At 44.7% G+C, this 23,444-nt stretch overlaps 1 protein-coding gene across 2 annotated transcripts in view; it reads left to right on the forward strand.

Annotated features, from left to right (window-relative positions):
• LOC306997576 (P2Y purinoceptor 14) overlaps positions 1–19,278 on the forward strand; it is a 44,435-nt gene extending 25,157 nt beyond the window's left edge. Inside the window, exons 2-4 of one of the 2 annotated variants that reach the window (XM_079610891.1) lie at positions 7,146–7,259; positions 16,338–16,732; positions 18,006–19,278. In XM_079610891.1, the coding sequence (XP_079467017.1) occupies positions 7,230–7,259; positions 16,338–16,732; positions 18,006–18,606 (1,026 nt within the window). In that variant the 5' untranslated portion in view covers positions 7,146–7,229 and the 3' untranslated portion in view covers positions 18,607–19,278. Of the gene's footprint in view, positions 1–7,145; positions 7,260–15,875; positions 15,990–16,337; positions 16,733–18,005 lie in introns of those variants that run through there. The other variant, XM_079610892.1, reaches the window with a different exon arrangement.
• Positions 19,279–23,444: the final 4,166 nt, after the last annotated feature.

A 23,444-nucleotide genomic window follows, 5' to 3' on the forward strand; every position in this document is an offset into this window, starting at 1 on the left:
ACCGGCAGGGCCGGATTAAGAGTTCAGGGGCCCCTGGGCACAATGACTTGGAGGACCCCCCCCCCCCCCCCCATAACATATTTATTTTTTCAGCTACAGTATGTGTATTTAACAGCATTGAAGAAAGTCATTAAATGATATGAAATATGAAAATAAAACACAACATAGACTTCACTGTATAAATTGTATATTGATTCTTATTAAAGCTATTATTAACAGGGAACTTTTTAATTGTCATCATTTAGCCTACTTTCTCAAGCCGTTTCAAACCCAAATAAGTCACCCTCTTCTGTTGAAAATAAAAGTTATTTGGAAGAATGTGGGTAACCAAACAGTTGATGTACCCCAGTGACTTCCATAATAGTTTTTTTCTACTATGGTCAATGGGGACCAGCAACCGCCCGGTTAGCCACACTCCTCAAAATATCTTCTTTTGTGTTCAGCACAAGAAAGAAATGAATACATGTATGGAACAACATTAGAGTGAGTGAGTAAATAATGACATCATTTTTATTTTTGGGTAACTGTCCCTTTAAGGACAAGCGGCAGCATGTTTACTATTAGGGCTACTGTCTCTTTAAGATCTGCCCGCGACGAGTCTAATATACTCGCATTTGACAAGCAGATTTTTTTTCTTATTTTTTTCTACTCTTCTTTCACTTTAGACATAAACAAACTTTGTTTATGTAAACCTTGAGTGTATTTGACAGTATTAGAGCAATAAGACTCGAAAGATAACTTAGTCCAGTAACAGGCGCTTAGACAGGCTTTTAGTGCATGTGCGCGTCGGGGTGTAACGTTATTGCGCTCAGAAAAGCGCCCGTTAGAACAGCACATCAGCAGCGAATGACATGTTTAACCGACAAGGCTTTAAAGCACATGCAAATAATTAATTTTTATGAACTACAGTGTCCCGTTCCTCTGCATTTGATGTGTATACGTCGCGCTGTACAGTAGGCTATGTTGAGACGGAGGCGCCAGAACTGCAAACTGATAGAATGCACGATCCTACGATATTTCTTCAAAAGCAGATCGTGGAGACATTTTAATCATAATATTTGACATAATATTTGACGGTGCCCAGGGCCCCTTAGATGTCCTGGGCCCCTGGGCAATTGCCCAGTTGCCCTAATGGTTAATCCGGCCCTGACAACCGGTGCTAATGGTATAATCAATTGATTTATTGCATGTATATCTGCTTTGGCAACTGGGTTGATAGACGTATTGTTTTGCGAATTAATTGGTATGAGGACCCCTTGTGCCAGAAAATTGTCAATGATTGGTTGTACCCTAGTCTCGCGTAGCCAGACCTTCAGACTGACGGCTGAAGGTCTGGAATTCATAGCAGCTTTCTTTGGCCAAGGCCCGTCCATTAGGCCGTTTGACCGACATGTCAAACAACCAATTACAGTTCGCTTCGTTCAGCGTCACGTTTCGGGGCGTGGAAATGTCCCCACAACAACAGACCGGCGTGCAACAAGTCTCCACTAAGTGCCTCAAACAAAACTCCTGGACATCTCTTAAAGAGTCTATGCCGTGAACCTCGCATACTTTTGAGAATCATACGTTTAGCTGATCTTGATAAATGCTCATTGTCACTCATGTAAACACAACAGTTTTTCTTCCGCAATCACACGTCTGCGCTTTGTTTCCCGGCGGACCAAAAATAAACGCGACACTCGCGCCCCCCGGAAATCCGATATAATTCAACCAATCAGATGTCGACTTCGACATTCCTGAAGTGTGTCCAGTTAAGTGTACCATACGCATCAGACGTTTAGCCAACGTTCCGTGGACGTGACGTCTGAGGCTGAGACTAGTTGTACCCCAATCTCTTTGTCATATGACAATGGATATTGCTTGACATACACTGGCGATGTGGTTTTCAATTCAGCTTTATATGTCTCAATGTCTACAAAACCTGTATTGTTTTGTAACAACAAAACCTGTAAATTTTGACCAAAGATTTGGATTGATCATTTTAACTGCAACAATATCAGTTGTGTCTGTGTGGTCAGGCTGTGGTGCGTCACTTGTTACCTGTTGTTCTTCAACCAATTCAACAGCATCATCTGCGTTTGGCAGTGGCTTAACAGAAACCTGCAAACTCGAGGTCTCCACAGGAAAGAGTACTCCACTCCATTAATAAGGAGTGCCAAATGTGCTAATTGTGCAGGGCTATTTGAGAAAGTGGAACTGACATCACTTTGTAGGCATCCTTATTGTTTATTGAGCCACTTAGTTTGGTATTGTGGCTGCTGTTGTTGTGCCTGTGGAGAGCAATTATTTGTATACTCTTGCTGTGGATTGTATCTATTGTATCTATCTATTCTATTAGATTCAGATCTAAATCTGCAATCTCTCTGCATGTGACATTGCTTACCACGGTTATAGCAGATTGAGCCCTTATATTGCTGTCTGACAATCATAGCAGTTTCCGGTTTCACATCTGTCACAAAACCACCATGAGGCATGTCTTGAGGCATGTCAAGTCAAGTCACCTTTATTTATACAGCGCTTTTTACAATACATATTGTATCAAAGCAGCTTCACACTGATAACATGAAAATAATACAAGAAGTTTGTTTCTAGAAGAAAATTTAATCATCGTCCACCTGCAGTAAGGCAGATCAATAATATTGTTGAATATTAAATGTCCCCAACTAAGCAAGCCAGAAGGCAAGGCATCAGTGGTAAGGAACCAATACTCCATCAAGTGACATAATGGAGAAGAAAAACCTTGGGAGAAACCAGGCTCAGTCGGGGGCCAGTTCTCCTCTGGCCAACGAACGAACAGTGTATGATTATGATTCAGGCAACATTACAGGTCAGAAGTCAGATTGGATCAGAACATTCACAATATTTATCCAATTCCATCTGGTTGGAGGTCGGAGTCATCACGCCGGTATGGAGACGAGTTTGTTGAGGTGTTCATGAGGTCTTCACAGGGCCGATGAGGCTGGCACTTCAGAGATGCGTTGTGGTCGTGTCCAGGCGCAAGTTCAACGTCTGATCTGGATACGGCCCGGATCCGGCTGACTTCAGTAAACCTCGGAATAAATGGAAACACTAACATTAGCGTAGATGCCATACTTCTTATGATGTAACGAGTACATCAGGTGTTATAGTGTCCCCGGTTCCGGGTGACATAATCTATGCAGCCTAATAATCATTTAACTGATTTGAATAATAGAAATGTATAATGTTCTATGTGAATGCCAGGAAAAAGAGATGTGTTAAGTCTATATTTAAAATGTAAGCAAAGATTGGTATCAAAGAGCACACCCAGGTTCCTAACCGACGACGAAGACTTTACAGAGCAGCCATCAATTGTTAGACAGTATGCTAGGTTATTAAAGGGGTGGTAAAACGCCCCTTTTCACAAGATGTAAAATAAATCTCTGATGTCCCCAGAGAGTGTGTGTGTGAAGTTTTAGCTCAAAATGCCTCACAGATATTTTTGTATAGCATGTTAAAGTTGTCACTTTTTGAGAGTTAGCAAAAACGCACCCTTTCGTGTCTGTCCCTTTAAATGCAAATGAGCTGCTGCTCCCGACACAGAGGGCGGGGTTTCAAGAGCTCGTGTGTGTTAGCAGCTCTGATTACCGGTACCTCACGCAGACACACACTAAAATGACAGACACTGTTCTGCCTTTTATGTTTAAACGGAGTCATACACAGATGGAGAGACTCAAGAAGAAGTGACAACACGTAGAAGCAACAGGACGTCTCTGAATGGTTAGTTGATGAATTTATGTTGCTGATGTGGCATTAACTATCTTCAATTAGCATATCCTGTCATGATAATCTATAAATCGCTCGTATAGGAACTGTTGTGAGATGCACACAGAGTGACTTTCTATTGCATGAGAAAAGACAGATGCTACAGTTTGAGCTGACTCTCAAATGTGCTCGACTACAACAACTCTCCCTCTTCTCAACATGGACTGATTGCTTCCGGGGGGCGGGGTTTATGTAAATTTTAGGGTTAGTGATGTCACTAACCCGTGAAGAATGTCGTGTACAGCCATTTGCTGTAGTCCTTAAAAAACTATTTCTTTAAAAGCAAATAATTATCTCCCTTTGCTTTGAACTTTGAGCGTTGTAACTTTGCTGATGTTGTTTATGCTCAAACACCAACATTACACACTAACTAAAGTTAGAAAAGTGAAATCACACTCAACCACCCCTTTAAGTGAGGAAGTTTTTTGGCCAATAATTAGAATCTCTGTTTTTTCAAGTAGTAGGAAATTACTAGTCAGCTGTGCATTCCGTTAATTTTGTGAATTGGTGTGTTTCGTTGGGGCGCGAAGAAATATAGAGCTGTTCAGCATAACAGAGAAAACTAATGCCATGCTTCCGAATGATATCTCCCAAGGGTAGCATGTGCAGGATGAACAGCAACAGCAATAGCTTTGGCCCTGTTTACACGAGAACGCTCGCGGTTGAAAACGTAAAAATATTTTGTCGGATGTGCCTTTCATTTACACGATTGTTTACACAATCTTAAAAACGTTCCACCATCGTGTTCCCATCTAAAGGGTAAAAACGGTAAAAACTCAAAAGTATGCTAGACAGTGAAGGCGTCGCGTACGCATGCGCCAGTACAGGAAAATAACAAAACATTATCAAACTAAAATATAGCATTAATTTCATTGACAAAAATAAATTAAAAATTCTGTCATTTTTGAGCGACACGCGAAGAGCACCGATGGTTAAAGGAGAACTCCGGTGCAAAATGAACCTTTGGTCTAATTACACATTGTTACCTAGTCAACCGTTATCTGAGATTTGTTTTCATGATTATCGAATGTAAATAGTTTTATCTCTAAAAACAGTTTAGCCTATAACGCTAGTATAACGCTAGTATATTGGGCATAGAGTAATGACAAATAAAAATCGCTTGTTAATACCACTAACAAGGCTCAAAATAGCCCCACACTAACACGGTAGCATAATGAGGGTCCCTACCTTCAAACCGAAGCATTGAGAACTTTGACAGTGTCCAGACAGTTTAATAAGAAGATATTTTATACATACAGTCAACTTCACGTATACAAGCAGAAGCCATCTTTGAAAAACAGACTCGATCAGTCGATCAACGAAACGCTGATCCAAATGCGCTGAACTGTGTAGAATCTTTAGAGATAAAACTATTTACATTCGATAATCATGAAAACAAATCTCAGATAACGGTTGACTAGGTAACAATGTGTAATTAGACCAAAGGTTCATTTTGCGCTGGAGTTCTCCTTTAAAGCAGCAGCTTTACCGTATTAAACATGAAAAACTGTCAGCGTCTCTTTCACTTTCAGTGCTTCACATTGCCACCTAGCCGCCTGGAGTGCACACTACATCGAATTTCACACACTTTTGCGTCACCATATGCACGCAGATTTCCCCCCCATAACGCTCGTCTAAACGCAGAATAAAAAGTGATAACGTAACGCCACTTTTGCGTTTTCTCTTCAGATCGATTCCGTGTAAACATAGCCTTAGTCGGTATAGGGTCTAACATACATGTTGTCGATTTAGATGATTTAACGAGTTTAGACAATTCTTCCACTCCTATTGCAATGAATGAATGGAATATTTCCTCAGGGAGACTACAAATCACTGTCTGATGCGATACTGTAGTATACGGTTGCATAGTTATCATTTTCTCTCTAATATTATCAATCTTGTAAGCAAAGAAGTTCATAAAGTCATTACTGCTGTGCTGTTTGAAAACGTCCGGTGTTGAAGTTTTATTTTTCGTTAATTTAGCTACTGTTTCAAATAAATACCTTGGGTTGTGTTTGTTTTCTTCTAAGAGGTTTGAAAAACAAGCAGATCTAGCAGTTTTTAAGGCCTTTCTGTACGCAATTGTGCTCTCTCTCCACGAAATGCAAAAAACGTCTAATTTTGTTTTCTTCCAGCTACGCTCCATTTTTTCTGGCTGCTCTCTTAAGGGCCTGAGTGTGCTCGTTGTGCCACGGCGCTGGACTATTTTCTTTAATCTTCTTTAAGCGCCTTACCTCCGGTTCCATAATCATCCTCACTTACCTCGACTCGGCCCAGGTCTGCCAAGCCCACATCTCCGACTTGGTCACACCTGCCTGCAACTCCACCATGGGCCTCCAGACCAGCGATGTTACCCTGGGTCTCCACCTCCACCGGCTCTGTCTCAGTCAGCCATCTCCCTGGTTCCGTCTGGCCTCTCCACCATGGCTTTCCCCTCCATTGGTTCCATTGCCCTTCATCATAGTTCTGCTCTGGGTCATCCTCTGGCTCCTCCCGTCTCTGCTCTTGCTCCTCTCACCATCATCTCCTCCCTGGTACCTTTCACCATCAACCTTCTAGTCATCTTCTCATTGGTATCTCCCTCTGCCGGCTCCTTGTCCTCCTCCAAAGCCTCTTCCCTCCCTCCTCACTTTGGACTCATGTTTGCAGTGTTATTGTTGTCTGTGTTCATTAAATGTGATTATTTTGATCATTCTGTGTCACACATCTTGTCTGTTGGATTTACTACAGATACCTGTGACATTAATGCCTCACACACCAAAACGTAATCTCCGTCCCTCCAAATCTCTCCCTCAAACTTGCCTTTGCTCCATTTTTTTCCGCCTTGCTCCAAAACTGTGGATACAATTTATTATTATTATATTACATTTATATTATTTATTTATATACAATTACAACAAATGTGCCCTAATTTACAAAGGAATGATACATAACAAAAGATATATTTCATTTAATAAATGCAGTGTCTGTACATTTACATTTACGCATTTGGCCGACGCTTTTATCCAAAGCGATTTACATTACATTTCAAGGTACACATTTACATTCTTATTAGTTCTTGCTTTCCCTGGGTATCGAACCCATGACCTTGGCGTTGCAAGCGCCAACGCTTTACTGAGCTAGTATAGGAAAGCTATGTCAGTAGTAAATCAATAATTCAACAAATAGTTGAACAAACAATAGTTACAACAAAAAGGTCTCAAAACCTACAAATAACCTTTATTAACATGCTTTACCGCATGAATATGAATTCGGCATACCATTTTGTCTTTATATTAATATAACCAACACACATCTGTCTTTTTTCTTTCACCACAAAATACCAACCCCCCTCCCACATCACCAACAACCTTGTTTTGCAGTTCCTTCATATTTCACACTCTCATTGCATGAACATACAGAAGGAAATGAAATGAAGTGAATGAAGGACAAACTACTGCACCAAAATGAACAGCTTTGTTGCAAGTGGATTTCAAGTAAGTTTGATTGATTAACTATACATCAAATTATGATTTATAATAAGTAAAATTATAGGAGCCTATTGTTAAAAGGGGAATTATATGATATACTGCTCTTCAATGAATTATGCTGTTAATCGCTAAGTAGAGGGATATTTGTACTCAATTAGGCTAGCAGTATTTGTTTAATGTGAATATACTGTTTGCAAATATTATTATACTTCAAGTTCATGTAGGTTAAAATATGTTGGACGGTCTAATATATAACCTCACATGCCAATAAAATAAATTTCAATACCTTTTTGAAGTAATTTATGAGCATTTTATCTCGTTTCCTTAGGATTATCACTGCCATGCAAATTAACAGTAACAACTGGCAGGGGTTGTAGTTTACTGTTAATTTACAGTTCACCTACAGTAATCTAATTTACAATATGTTACCATGATAAATTCCATGGAAGTTAATTTCATTTGGGGATATCGATTGCCTTGAACCATTTAAGTTGAAAACGAATATTTATACGACGGAAGTACTGTGAACATTTCTTTTGAGTCAACTTAAAAGAATATTTCTTGATATAAAATTAAACTGCAAACACTGCTAAAGCATGTGTAATAGTGAAAAAAACATACAACTAAAACATCACTGTAACATCACAATATAGCACACATAAATGAGCTAATATAACAAGCAAATAGACAGTGCTTCAGCAACTACGCAGTTACTGCCTTCTAAATAAAGCAACGCAATGCATCAAGCACTATTGGTGTCAGGGTTCTGTAACTTCATTCTGTTTATTCTTGGGTTCATGACAGAGCAATGTCTTCGAGTGGGGACTTTGGAGGAAGCAGGGACTTGTGTGTAGTTGTTTGGAACGCACTTGGTGAAGGGAACAAAGAAAGACAATATAATTTAATTATCTTCACCTGGGATGTTCCCATGACAACGCAGCACAATGTCCATCAGCTGATTAGCTGTTCTTATGACAGAAATGTATTATTATTGCTGTTAACAACTGTTGCAAATAAATATACATTTTACATACAGTTTTTAAAATATGTGGTATATGTGTGTGTGTGTGCATGTATTTCGCTGCTCTCAGAGGAGGCAGACCCAGCCCTTGCATTGCATAAGGCTTGCATAGTCGAGAGATCGACTACTTCAACCACTAGGCGGCACTGTCGGAAACAATCGACTACTCGAGCGTGCATTACGTCACGATCAGCTGTTCGGCCGAGCTTTCGGTGATGTTACGGAAAGGCCGAAGCTGATCAGTTGGTTTTTGTCACATGACCACGTCGCGACTACATCGCTTCAATTATGAGCACGCTTGCCGTGCGCCTACATTTTAAATAACGAACTTGAGCGCGTAAAAGACGCGCTATGTGAACGGCCCCTAAAAGCGGACATTGCGTCTGAAATGAAGGACAAGAACAAATGACATGAAAATTTAAAAATGTAATGTAATAATTATAATGTTTTGAGAATTTTCTTATGCAATTGTTGCATTAGGCTATGAATTAATACATATTTATTGATGAGAACGTACTCGGTTACCTAACGTAACCTCGGTTCTCTCTAGAAGAGGGAACGAGTACTGCGTACTGAAAGTACGCACCGGGTAAAGTCTCTTTGCTCGAGATATTGAAGCCAAAATTTATCCTTAAATTTCTATATATTGTAAACGCAGTGCAGCAGCAGTCAGACCTAGAGCGGGCAATCTAGCGCGCTCATTGGCTGCTCCGCGGCAACTGCTGCAGCCTACCACTGAGCCCCTAGCGTGACGTCACGCCCAATGAGGGCGCTTCGCGCCCTCACGCGGCAAAGCCCGCCGAAATGGGAGTGGCTTAGCGTATATAAGGGGCAGTCAGGCTGCTAAACACTTGATTTTGATCGCTGAAGCGAAATGAGCTCGTAGCGCGACACGGCAGGGAACGCAGTACTCGTTCCCTCTTCTAGAGAGAACCGAGGTTACGTTAGGTAACCGAGTACGTTCTCTTACGAGAGGTTCTCTCGTACTGCGTACTGAAAGTACGCACCGGGAACCCCTTGTAAACGCCGTGTGCGCTTAAGCAGTCACTGTATGAATCCCAGGGGGGAACGCCCCGGGGGACATGGATAAGTGAGAATTTAGGTAGCCAACAGAGTGGGCTCGCACCTGTACATAAGCACTTTATGAGGGGATATTCATACAGAGCGGCGCCGCCGGTCTATATTGAACACATCTACCCTTGTAGCGCAGTTCACAAGTGAGTCGCTAGGACTTTTTTTTTTTTTTTTTTGACTGACTGAGAGGAGTCTAGCCTGCAAGGCGGGGACTTCTAGGTTGTAGAACCTAACAAATGTAGACGGGGAGGCCCAGCCTGCCGCCGTACAAATGTCATGAATAGAAATCCCGCTGGACCAAGCCCACGAAGAGGCCATGCCTCTGGTGGAATGAGCCCTAACGCCCAAGGGGCATTGCAGGTCTTTTGACGCGTAAGCCGCAGCAATAGCGTCCACTATCCATCTGGATAAGCTGTGTTTCGAGGCGGCGAGACCCTTGGTGCGCCCACCGAACGAAACAAAAAGCTGCTCCGAGCGCCTGAAGGCGGCGGAGCGCGTGACGTAAATTCTCAGCGCTCTGACAGGACAAAGGAGGTTCGCGTCGACCTCGTTGCCTGATGCCGGCAAAGCTGAGAGTGAAATGATCTGTGCTCTGAACGGGGTACCGATCGCTTTGGGGACATAACCATGTCTCGGTTTAAGGATGACTTTAGAGTCATTAGGTCCAAACTCGAGGCACGTAGCACTCACGGAGAGCGCGTGTAAGTCACCCACACGTTTAACTGATGCAAGAGCGATCAGAAACACGGTTTTGAGCGCGAGGTACTTCAAATCCACAGAGTGTAGCGGTTCGAAGGGATGTGCTTTCAAGGCCTCTAAGACCAGGGAAAGATCCCAGATAGGAACCGAGGGGGGCCGTGGGGGATTCATCCTCCTGGCTCCTCTAAGGAAGCGGATGATGAGCTCTTTCCTTCCTATCGCCTGGCCGAGCGTCGACTCGGCGAACGCTGCGATGGCCGCGACATATACTTTGAGCGTGGAGGGGGACCTGCCCCTGTCCAACATCTCTTGAAGGAAGCAAAGCACCCACGAAACTCCGCACGTTTGTGGCTGTAGGCCCTTGTCCGTGCACCATTTAGTAAACACCGACCATTTAGACGCATAAAGCCGCCTGGTAGAGGGGGCTCTAGATTGCGTGATCGTGTTCACGACCCCTTCTGGCAAAGCAACGGGTACCCGTTGATTATCCATGCATGCAGAGACCATAGCTCTGGATGAGGATGCCAAATCGACCCGCCGGCTTGGGAAAGGAGGTCTTTCCTCACCGGGATCGGCCATGGGGCTGAGTCTGACAGCCGCACCAACTCCGAGAACCATGTCTGGTTCTCCCATCGGGGGGCTATGAGGAGCACCGAGTGACGCATTTCCCTGATTCTCTTGATTACTTGTGGTAACAATGAGACCGGAGGGAACGCGTATAACGGGCATCTGGGCCATGTCTGGGCCAGAGCGTCCTCGTTCTTCGAAAAGAATCTTGGGCAATGGGCGTTGTCTGTCGACGCAAATAGGTCGACTTTCGCCCTGCCGAAGCGGTGCCACAATAACTGGACTGACTGAGGGTGCAGGGACCATTCCCCGAGGGGAATGTTGTTCCTGGACAGTCTGTCCGGTCCGTCGTTCAGGCGTCCTGGCACATGCGCGGCTCTGAACGAGCGCACGTGGTGCTGAGCCCAGACGAGGAGGCGTTCCGCCAGATCGCAGAGTGTCCTGGATCTGACACCACCCTGGCGGTTCACGTACGACACCACAGACATGTTGTCCGTTCGAACCAGTACGTGGTGGCCCCGCAGAAAAGGGAGGAAGTGTTTCACAGTGTACTCGACCGCTATCATCTCCAGACAGTTTATATGGAGGAGCTTCTCCGTGTCTGACCATAGGCCAAAGACCGGTCTGCCCTCGAATATCCCGCCCCAACCTAGGTTGGAAGCGTCCGTCGAGATAACTTTTCGGTACGAGACAGTTCCCATCATAACTCCCCGCTGATACCAGTCGGTCACTAGCCAGGGCTGCAGAGCTGAAACACAGCTCTGAGTCACTCTGATTCGGTAACCGCCGGAAGCCCAGGCTCGGTGATGTACACGAGCGTTGAGCCATCGTTGCAGGGGGCGCATACGCAATAGACCTAGCCGGAGCACTGCTGCGGCTGAAGCCATAAAGCCCAGCAATCTCTGAAACGTTTTCAGGGGAAACACTTTGTCTTTCTGGAAAGATGCGGCCAGACGCTGAACACTGCGCGCGCGCTGTGTTGACAAGCGAGCCGTCATTGCCACCGAGTCGAGCTGTATTCCTAGAAAGGAAGCTGACTGACGGGGCAGCAGTGAGCTCTTGGTCCAATTGACCGTGAGACCCAGGTTTTCCAGATGACTGAGTAGCACAGCTCTGTGAGACACGAGTTCCGCCTCTGATTGTGCTAAAATCAGCCAGTCGTCCAGATAGTTCAATATTCGCATCCCCTGACGCCTCAGGGGAGCGAGCGCCGCGTCCATGCACTTCGTAAATGTACGGGGTGCTAAAGACAGGCCGAACGGCAGGACGGTGTACTGATATACCTGACCGTCGAAGGCGAATCTCAAGAATGGCCTGTGACGGGGTATGATCTGAATCTGAAAGTACGCGTCTTTCAGATCGAGAGAAATGAACCAGTCCCTCGGGCGAATTTGCGCGAGGATTTGTCTGGTCGTGATCATTTTGAACGGTCTTTTCATAAGAGCTTTGTTCAAATGTCTCAGATCTAATATAGGTCTGAGCGCTCCGTCCTTCTTGGGCACGAGAAAATAACGGCTGTAAAAGCCTGACTCGCTCATAGAAGGACGTACCGGCTCTATCGCCCCCTTGCATAACAGCTTTGCTATTTCTGCGCGAAGTAGGTGTGCTACTTCTGGGTTCACGCTCGTCACTGTACGGGCTCGGAAGCGCGGGGGACGGCGAACGAACTGCAGTGTATAGCCCTGTCTTACAACATTCAGCACCCATTCTGACACGCCCGGGATCGCTTCCCATGCTTTCGCACGCATAGCTAGGGGCAGAATGGTCTCCGCGTCCTGAGCGCCGCACTGCGCGGGCTCGAGAAACTGAAACGGAGGTATCAGCGCGGCGCGCGCGCCCTCGTTTGCTGAGTAATGCTGCTCGCTGGCTACAGCAGCCTGCCGTTTCACATTCAGTAACTCGGTCGCTAGGGACGGAGAATAGTCTGTGGCGCGAACAGCGGTGCTTGTGAGCGATATGGGGGGAACAGTGTTCGTCAGTAAGCGCGCGTGCTCGTGAGCACGTGCAGCGCTTATATCTGAAACACGGCCTATTGGCTTTATTAGTTTCGCCCCCCGTGATAACTGTACAGCAGAGCGGACATTTTGTAGGTGTGGGCACTGGGACGTGGGCACAAATCCTACATTTAACACTCGAGCGGTACGTGCCCGCTTTATGTGAGTGGGCTCTGTGACAAATATGGGGGACGTGCTTGTGTGTAGGGGTGAACACATTGGAGTGGGCACATTTTCTACACATAGAACACAATCGGCGTGAGCCGCATGTACAGACATTACACTCTTTTTGTGATTTATCTGGGTCGCCGTGAAAACGGCGTTTGTGTGCAGGCGAGCGTGTACTGTGAGTGGCTCGTTGGCTGCTGAATACACAACTGCAGTAGCCTTGTTTAAGGGGACTGACAGAGCGGTTAACTTTGATGGCGGTCCGGCGGCGGCGGCGGGACTCGCGCATCTTTTCCTCTTCGCGGTTGCTAGGAGGATTTCGCGGCCTCAGGCTTCAGCACGATCTTCTGCCGCGGTCCCCGGGGGGGAGGCGGTCTGTGACGGCTGTTTGAGCGCGATCGAGGGCGGCCAGCTTCATGGCTTGAGATGTTTTCTGTACCTCAGAAAACCTGTCCACAATCCCGGTCACCGCAGGGCCGAAGAGGCCGGCGGGGGAGAGCGGGGCGTTGAGGAACACGGCGCGTTCAGCCTCACTCATCTCGGCGAGCGTCAGCCAAAGGTGCCTCTCCGTTACCGTGAGTGAAGCCATGCATCGTCCCATTGCCTGTGCTGCGGATTTCGTGGCGCGGAGGGAAAGATCCGTCGCGCTGCGCAGATCCGTCACGATGTCCTGAACCGGGCGTTTCTCGTCCAAACGGCGGAGGAGTTCAGCCTGGAGGATCTGGAGGACAGCCATAGAATGCAGGGCGGAAGCGGCTTGTCCGGCGGCGGCGAAAGCGCGGCCGACAAGGGCTGAGGTGGTCCTGCAGGCTTTCGACGGGAGGGCAGACTTTGAGCGCCATTTTGGTGATGGCGGGCAAAGGTGCACTGCGACCGCCTCTTCCACTGGGGGAATCCGGCTGTAGCCTTTTTCGATGGCTCCGTCCACTTGGGAGAGAGTCGAGGAAGCAGGGGAGCGGAGTCTCGCGGAGAATGGAGCGTTCCACGATTTAGAGAGCTCGGCGTGGAGCTCCGGCAAGAAGGGTGCTGACCTAGAGGCAGGCGCTAGGCGGCGGCTAGGTAGAAAGCACCCATCGAGCCTGTTGGGCGCGGGCGCCTCCGGTGGAGACCAGTCCAGGCCCAGTTGGTCAACGGCCATGGTGAGGAGGCGGATAAGTTCGGCGTCCACATTAGACCGGGCCTTGCCAGGTTCCTGCGTCGAAGAGGAGGTGGAGTGTGCTGATCCAGACCACTCTTCACTGTCCGACGCCAGGAGAGAACAGCTGTCGATGGCGTCATCCCCCGCCTCGTCCCCTGTGTCGACGGCAGTGAGGGCCGAAGCCGTCATCTGCGCGTCGGGAAGGGGGGGCGGTGAAGGGGAACGCGAAGCTCGAGGGGAAGGTTCCGGCGAGCGTTCGCGAGCGACGGGCTCCGGGAGTCTCTGGGCACGGCGCTTCTTCTTTCGCGGGCCACTGGAGAGAGGCGGAGCGACAGCCTCGACGTCGAAGAGGGCGAGTCGAGCCCGCAGGGTCGAAATCGCCATCTCATCACACTCGATGCAGCCACCCGTCGAGAGAGCGATGGCTACGTGGTCTCGGCCCAGGCAGAGAGCGCAAATCACGTGGCGGTCTCCGTCGCTGAGCGCGGTTCGGCACGAACCGCAGGAAAGACGAGGCATTTTTGTACAAACGCCTGCTCTTTTAGGACGTGAGTCGCGGCGGCGAGCTCACGGAGAGGTAAATATAGAAAGGATACTCTTGTCGCCGGATAGCGTAGCTGGCACGGACGGCTGAAGGTGGCGAAGACGGCCGGCTTCCTCAGGCGCTGTCCTAAGCTGGCTGGTCGCTGGATTCGACGGCGGCGGCTTCTCTCAGAGGTCAGCGTGCATAGAGCGTCGCTGAAGAGATGAAAATCAAGTGTTTAGCAGCCTGACTGCCCCTTATATACGCTAAGCCACTCCCATTTCGGCGGGCTTTGCCGTGTGAGGGCGCGAAGCGGTAGGCTGCAGCAGTTGCCGCGGAGCAGCCAATGAGCGCGCTAGATTGCCCGCTCTAGGTCTGACTGCTGCTGCACTGCGTTTACAATATATAGAAATTTAAGGATAAATTTTGGCTTCAATATCTCGAGCAAAGAGACTTTACCCGGTGCGTACTTTCAGTACGCAGTACGAGAGAACCTCTCGTAAGAGAACTAGCTATTTCATGTCTTTTCATTTACAGTAGCATGAACCACAAGTAGTCGAGTAACTCGAGTATCGTTTTGATAAGAAATCGACTAGCAGAAATCAGTAGTCGTGCAACCCCTGACACCTAACACATTCACAAGATTCTACAATCTCTGAGTGGAGCCGGTGTCTCCCTGTGTGTTGTGTACAAACAGATACCATACAGGAAGGATGGTTCGGCGTCTCGCTTGCTGCGCCATTCCCCTCTGTGAACGTGATACAAGTGCTTATTCTGCTCCTCAGGAGAGTTCCCTGGCTGGTGAACCCCTGGTGGAGTTCCTCCAGCATCCTTGGCAGTCAGATGCCCGGTTGCCAATAAACCAATCAGAGTCTCGTCACCCATTCCCTTTAAAAGACAGCTACGCCCGTGCCATGGCGGATTCCCTTTTTACATGGCGAAATTTGCAAGCGGAAACACTGAAAACTTCTCCAGAGAGGAAACGGATCTGCTCGTGCGCGAGGTTAAAGCTCGACCAAGCAGACCATCTACGGGACAAGCGGGATTCCGCCATATCTATGTACACAATAAAATCTTTTACACTGTAATCCTTTTATTTTTTTATATTTGGCATGTTTGTGTTCTGCTGAGCGTCCCTGTGTGTAATAAGCAGAGTGTATGCGCGTTGTGCACCCGCCTATAGGTTAATATTACTAATGCACCCTTTAAATAAATACAAAAATACTGCGCCATTGACTTTAGACCAGGTTTTTGTTGGTTAATGGCGCAGTCTATTTCAGTTGCCTCAAAATAGCAACAAGCGCCTGAACATACCTCGCTTTCAGACCAGCATGCCCATGGGTGCACAAATGGGCGCAAATGGATTTGCTATTTAAACAATGTGGCCCAGGTCATGAAAATGATAACTGCGTCGGGCTGGAACTAGCAAAAAACACTTGGTGCCACGTTGATTTGGGTGTATCTTAGGGCCCTAAGAGTGAAATGATAATTAACTTCACATTATGAATTACAGTAACTCTAACAGAAACTACATCATGAGATCACTTAAGGGGTATAATAATCATAAAGATCATATTCAGAATATTGTGTTGATTATTTGAACAAATGAATGATTTATATACAGGTATCAAAAGAGTATAAGAGGCAATTTCGGGCACAGTTTCTGAGTGTGAAATCTCCATACATGTTCATAGTAAATTCAATTGCAATAGGCTGCTTTATAGTAAATTGCCCAGAATGCATTGCTTCCTATAGTATGTTACTGTTACAATGGTAAACATCGTTACTGTCAGAATTTGTTTGTTTGTACTGCAAGACTACAGTAGATTGCAAAGTTTGTATATGACATTGTTGCAAATTAGAATGTTTTCTCATTGGTATCTGTCTCTCTTGCATCTAGATGGAGTCAGCAGTGACCTCTACCATCTTTACCACTTCCCCAGTAGCAAACATAACCAACAGAACAAACGTTTCCTGTAAATTTACAGATGTTTCAGACCACCTGGTTTTCACATTTAGCTACTCACTGGTGTTTCTTGTCAGTCTGGTGCTGAATTGCATCACGATGCGTGTGTATTTCTGCACTAATCAGCGTGTCGAGTCCAGCGTCACAGTCTACATGAAGAACCTGGCCGCAGCTGACTTCTTCCTTTGCCTTTGTTTGCCTTTGCGCATTGCTAACAATGCTAACTATTCCTTGAAGATACACAATATTTACTGCAGCTTTGGAGCAACAGCCTTCTATATAAACATGTATGCAAGTATTCTCTTCATGGACTTTATTGCTGCAAACAGGTATGCAACTGACAAAAATGAGTAAAAAAAACCTAAACACTTACATTTAAGAGTGGACATTAGCCTTTAAATGGAAAGTTGACCCAAAAATTTAAATCATTTAAGTCATCATTTACTTGCCCTCATGTCATTCCAAACTCCCGAAGACTTTTGTTGATATTCAAAACAAAAAATTAAGATATTATGAATGAAAACTTAGAGACCATTTTGTACAGTACCCCAAGTCTCTAAAATGCATCTGATCACACTTAAACGCACAAAAGTGTTAGCTAAAATTTCCATACCAGATTTTAAAAACATTGAGGGAAACATTCATATACTTTCTCTTAGCAAAGATTGTTGATTTCTTTAGAGCCACCCAAGACACCAAGGAAACCAAGGAAACACCAATGTGCAAAAAACACACCCTTTTGCAACCACACAGTAATGACTTATGGCATTGAGTTTGATGCATTCAAGGACTTATAAAAATCATTGGTAGTTATTATTATTCCAAATTACTCAAGGTCTTAAAATTTAAAATCAAAGGCAATCAAATAAGTACTATAGATATGTCAACCAAGGCACATATAAAAAAAAAACATGCCTCTACCTACATTTTGGCAAAACTCCATTTACCATTTACTGCACTTTCCATCTTAAATGAGCTCTAGTGGCAGTAAAACACCAACAACTTGATTTGTGCGGTTACTTGCACGATTCTATGTTATGACCTCAAAACACTTACCATTTTGGATGATTTGTAAACTAAATAACCAACCCCATGTGTATGGCTTTTCAGATGCTGTGCACTTGCTTGGTAACTCACCTACAGCATGCAGATGTGGAGCGCTTGAATCCCGTGATAAACAAGTCACTCTAAATAATCTCAAAGACTTGTAGAAGCAAGTTAAAATATCAAATGACATGGTTGCTTCAGCAAATGCATTTTTATCTCACATTTGCTTTTGTTAAAACTATCTGTAAGGTGTAGGGTCAGGTTGATTGTAGATAGTACATTAGAGCATTAACCTTTTAGTGCCATTCACCGGATATTTAATCGCCAGAATGTTGCCAGATTCAAGTTAATCTTTTGGATAAACCTAGATGTGCTTCGAGCCACTGACTGTACATGCCGTGAAAAGTGCAAGAAGCAACGTAATATCATTATGCATAAACATCACCACAGGCATGTTTTTTCAAGCCTGTGAATGTGATACATTGTAAATTAATCTCATATAGGAGCGCAAATTGATATTAACTGCATTCTGATTGTTTCAATCTGTCATCTCAGGTACCTGAAGATTGTCCGGCCACTGGAGACTCATTCTCTGCAGACGGTTCGAACCGCCCGCCACATTTCCGCAGCTACTTGGCTCTCGCTGTCAGCCACGTCTTCCATCTACTTGATTCTCTTTCTTCAGACTGCCCGGGATCAAAAGCTTGGTGAATTTACTTGCGAATCCCAGCACAGTCCCGAACTCAGTGTGGCCTACAAAATCATCCACTGTGCCTCCATTGTAGTCTTCGTGTTTGTGCTAATGTCTCTGGTTTTTCTATATTGGAAGACTCTGCAAAAGATCCGACAAGCCAAGTTGACCACACAGACCACATCTAGCAGCCATAAGTTTGACAAGTCTAAACGCAACATGCTAGTTCTAGTGGTAGTTTTCTGCGTGTGCTTTGTGCCCTATCATCTGGTGAGACTGCCTTACGTGTTCAGCAGTGACTGTACAACAGCTCAAGCATTAAACATCCTGAAGGAGCTGACTATCTTGATTGCAGTGCTAAATGTCTGTTTCGATCCTCTTATATACTTCATCTTCTGCAAAGCCTTTAGAGCCCAGCTCAGGAAGAAGAAAGATTTTCAAAGATCCAGTGAAGATCAAACATGAAACATCTACTGAAATATTTGTCATTTATACCGTACATTTAATTTTTACTTTATACATTTTTTTTGTCAGAATGTCAACAGATCAACAATTGCGTCTTAAAGGAACACTCCACTTTTTTGTAAATAAGCTGATTTTCCAACTCCCCTAGAGTTAAAGAGTTGAGTTTTACCGTTTTCAAATCCATTCAGCCGATCTCCGGGTCTGGCGGTAGCACTTTTAGCATAGCTTAGCATAGATCATTGAATCTGATTAGACCGTTAGCATCTCTCTCAAAAAAATGACCAAAGAGTTTAGATATTTTTCCTATTTAAAACTTGACTCTTCTGGAGTTACATCGTGTACTAAGACCGACAGAAAATGAAAAGTTGTGATTTTCTAGGCTAATATGACTAGGAACTATACTCTCATTCCTGCGTAATAATCAAGGAACTGTGCTGCCGTAGCATGGGTGCAGAAGCGCAATGATGTTACGCAGCGCCTGGAAATAGTCCCCAGCTAGAAAACTTCCAACGTGACCGGCACTAAGTTTGTAATATCATTGCGCTGCTGCTACGGCAGCACAATTCCTTGATTTATGAGGCCTTGCTGTGTTTTTATTTTATTTTATTTTTTTATTCATGTTTCATTTACACTTAATGTTGACGATTTTTTATATTAAATAAACATTAAGGCAACAAGAAAACAATTGTATTTTGTATTTTTACATTAATAATGCATTTATTGTACTACTTATTAAAACTGTTACAGGGCAGGTTGTATAAACATACACGATGATGAAGATGAAGGTAATAAGGTAATATTTATTAAATCCAACGGGTAAACCAAACGAATGGAGCAACATACAACACATCCACAAAAGACGATACCGGACACTGAACTGAAACAGAACATATATACAGGTGATAATGATAGTGATTGATGAGTGCACAGCTGAACATATTTCCAAAGTCCATAAGTTTTCCATAAGTCCAACGTTTGATTGTGACAGAACGCCCCCTCTTGGTGACATCGTAGAGAAGAGGAGAAGTAGAGGATGAAGATATGGCGAAGAGGGCTGGTGAAGGAAGGGCACAGACAGGAGGAGGTTCTGGAGGTGGACGGACGACCGGGAGGAGGACATACAAAGTCCAGGGAACTGATGATGGTGGAGAAAGCCAAGGAATGGTCTTGAACAGGGGCGTGCAGATGGAAACTGTTAGGGGGTGTAACAGTTATAAGACCCGAGACCAGATATGTAGAAAGATGACCAGGAGTCGTGAGGTTCAATCAAAAAGATACAATTTTACTGAAGAATAGTTTGCAGTTTCATCGGTAGAGCGAGCGTCAAAGTCTCACGAGGAGGTCGCAAGCCAACTCTACCTTACACAAAAATAATACACCAATTATACCATTTTGCAAGGGCAAGCATCGCATCATCATACATCTGATTGGCTAAGAGAACATAAAACCCTAAACAATTCCACACATGTGAGCAGATATGGATGCCTATCGCCATTAGTTTGGATAGTTGTCGCCAATCCTTAGATTTAGGTCAGAGTTGACCTCGCAGGTTAGAGGAGAGCCCTCCTATGCGCTGAGTGTTGTGTCCCAAATGCCTACGTAGAAAGTCAAACACACACACACACACAAAACACCACCAAAAACATCACCAAAAACATCACCAAGGCCGAAGAGTGATTGAGCTTCGTATTATCAGTTAGCCAAAACATAGCTCCTCAGGAAGAAAGGCAGAGAAATGGCATTGCTCTCTAGAGAAAATATACACGAAAGAATACATTTAATACAACATGTAAAGCACTGTATAGCTGCTCCTCTGTCCAGAGAAGAAGAACCACATGTCACCCTTGACCCCTGAAGATTCGTGGGTTTCGTGAGGTACGTGCGAAACGTGTCCTACGTGCTTAGGCCAGGACTGGAATGCACCTAAAAGATCTGGTTACTGATCTCAACATGTATTCAAGAGAAAAATATAAATTCACAAGCACAAAAGAATATAGAAATGATTATGTGATAATGCATATATTTGATTATTGATTTGTATAAAAGTAATGTAAGCATTCAAAAGGATATAGAATGAAATATATATTGATTGATTGATTGATTGATTATATTTATTTCATTCATGGATATTTCCAACAAAACTTACTTCATCATCCTCATATATATAATTTATAAAACCATGATGAAAAGGAGGCAGGATGAAGAATATCTTATATGTCCTGCCCCTATATATATACTATATATATTTACTGACTGAAGAGACAAAGGATTTTGACCGACCCTTCAAGACCCAGGCCACAGCCAGGAATACACTCCATGGCGGCGGCGCAGGAGGGAGCAGCCATGGTGTAAGGAAGTGCGACCTCACCTTACGGGCGGCTGGAGGCGACGACGGTGATAGAGGTGAAGCCCACCGGGCAAAAGGAGAGCTGATGGGGTGGAGAGAGACCAAAGACTTATAGATGGAAGCGGGGATCAGGAGGGCAGAGGTGGAGCGATCGAGGGAGGGCGGAGTTTGCCGGAGCGACGACGAATCATAACGAGTCCAAACTAACGTGATTGTGACAAAAAACAAAGTATATTTCTCAACAAGATTTCTCATCCTTTTTTACATTTATTCCAAAATAATAAACATGAGAGCGCAGTAACAAATTTCATATTTCATTTACTGGTTTACCTAACTTCACCTAACAGACTGATTGCTCAATATAAATCCCCACGGATCACGTTTACAAGTAATTTCAAGTTTGAACGTGACATGACAAAGCGGAGGTATCAAGTGGGTGAGATGTTACCTACTTTTTAATCAGTCTTCCCGTTAACGCGATTATTTATTCATTCAGACTGATTTGCAAATGCGAAACGTGCCAAAAAACCGAGAGGTGGGATTTACTGTGTGAACAGCGCAATAGACCAATCAGATGGTCCGTTCAAGACATGTCAGAAAGACCAAGGGGGGCCTCCCGACAGAAGGTCCTTCTAAAGCGGGGGTTTACAATGTTTTTCAGGGCAAGGACCCCTTAAAGCTGCCGTCGGCAAGTCTGGCAGATTGAGTGGACTTAGACAATATTTTGAATGTTTACAACTCTCATGCCCCTCCCCCACTACCAACGAGCACCCGCCCATCGTCAGTGCGTGTGTACCTGATTTTCTGTGAACGCGTCCGTCTTCAGCATCGATCAACACCATAGACTCGGAGGTAGGCTGCCCTGGCTAATCTATCCATAGATAGCAATAACCGAGGAATTGGAAGCTTGTTATTAGATTTTCTCTCTGCCATCACGCTTCGTACAATCTTCAGGCGAACTTCAGGCGTGTCGTGTGCATGTGATATTGTAACGTCTGCGCGAGGGAGGGGGATCTGTGATTTGTGCACGACCTGTGATTGACAGTCAGATCTCACATCCCCCTGCGCTGATTAGACCCGATGATCCGGGAGCGGTGGATTTTTGCAAAACAAAATAACACGCTCCAGGTGGAGTTAGAAGCTCGGGTTTTTTTCTAAAACCACCTTATTTGTGTTGTTCTGTCGGATTATAGTGTCAATTTCACTGAATTTGATAAAAAAATGTTGCCGACGGCAGCTTTAAGTGTTCGAGACGTGAAGCAGGGACACCTGGTACAAAATGTGTCAAACAGAGCTACATATTAAGCGTAAATAACCTTCGATATTAATAGAAAATAACCATATTGCCAGCAGCCATATCACCCTGTAGCCCAAGACTGGTTGCCCACTGAAGCTAAGCGGGGCTGAGCCTGGTTAGTACCTGGATGGGAGACCTAAATGGAAAATCCAGGTTGCTGCTGGTAGAGGTGTTAGTGAGGCCAGCAGGGGGCGCTCACCCTGTGGTCTGAGTGGGTCCTAATGCCCTAGTGTAGTGACAGGGAAACTACTGTCAAAGAGCACCGTCCTTCGGATGAGACGTTAAACCGAGGTCCTGACTCTCTGTGGTCATTAAAAATCCCAGGATATCTTTCAAAAGAGTAGGGGTGTAACCCTGGCATCCTGGCCAAATTTGCCCAGTGGCCTCTGTCCATCATGGCCTCCTAATCATCTCCATATATATATATATATACACTGATTGGCTTCATCTCTGTCTCCTCTCCACCAGTAAGCTGGTGTGTGGTGGGCGTTCTGGCGCAATATGGCTGCCGTCGCATCATCCAAGTGGATGCTGCACATTGGTGGTGGTTGAGGAGATTCCCCCCTTCTGTAAAGCGCTTTGAGTGCAGAGAAAAGCGCTATATAAATGTAATTAGGGCCCGAGCACCGATGGTGTGAGGACACTATTGGAATTGCTCTGTTTATTGTGAATTATTATTATTATTATATTATGATTAAGAGTAAGTTTTATTAGTAGATCAGACACATGCACATCTATTGTTGTTGGACATACATCACATATTACGTTTCATTGTTAAAATGAGATGTGTGCATCATAATAAACAACATGTTCTGATAAAAATCACAATTAATTAGATGTTTGCAGTTGTTGTAAATTATGTTCGCAGTCATACATTTTTATTTTATTAATCACATTAAATGTTTACCTGAACCTCAACTTTATCAAAAAATTCACATTTTAATTTTACTGTGACAATTAAGAATCAAATCAGTAAGTATGTGAAATTAGTGCGGTAATAAAGTGCAGATGTAATGTGCAAGCAACGGCTCCACCATGAGAATAGCAATGAACAGTGAGACATTTAAGATTTATACGCACTGTAAACTCCTTGGATTGTCTAAACATGCATCCTTTAGATCCATTACCAGTCACAAACCGACCAACCGAACTGACCTACAGTACGGTAGAAGAAGAGTCGATGATGAGAATCAC

Source organism: Phoxinus phoxinus (genome assembly GCF_949152265.1).
Source record: "Phoxinus phoxinus genome assembly, chromosome: 4".
NCBI classification, from domain to species: domain Eukaryota; kingdom Metazoa; phylum Chordata; class Actinopteri; order Cypriniformes; family Leuciscidae; genus Phoxinus; species Phoxinus phoxinus.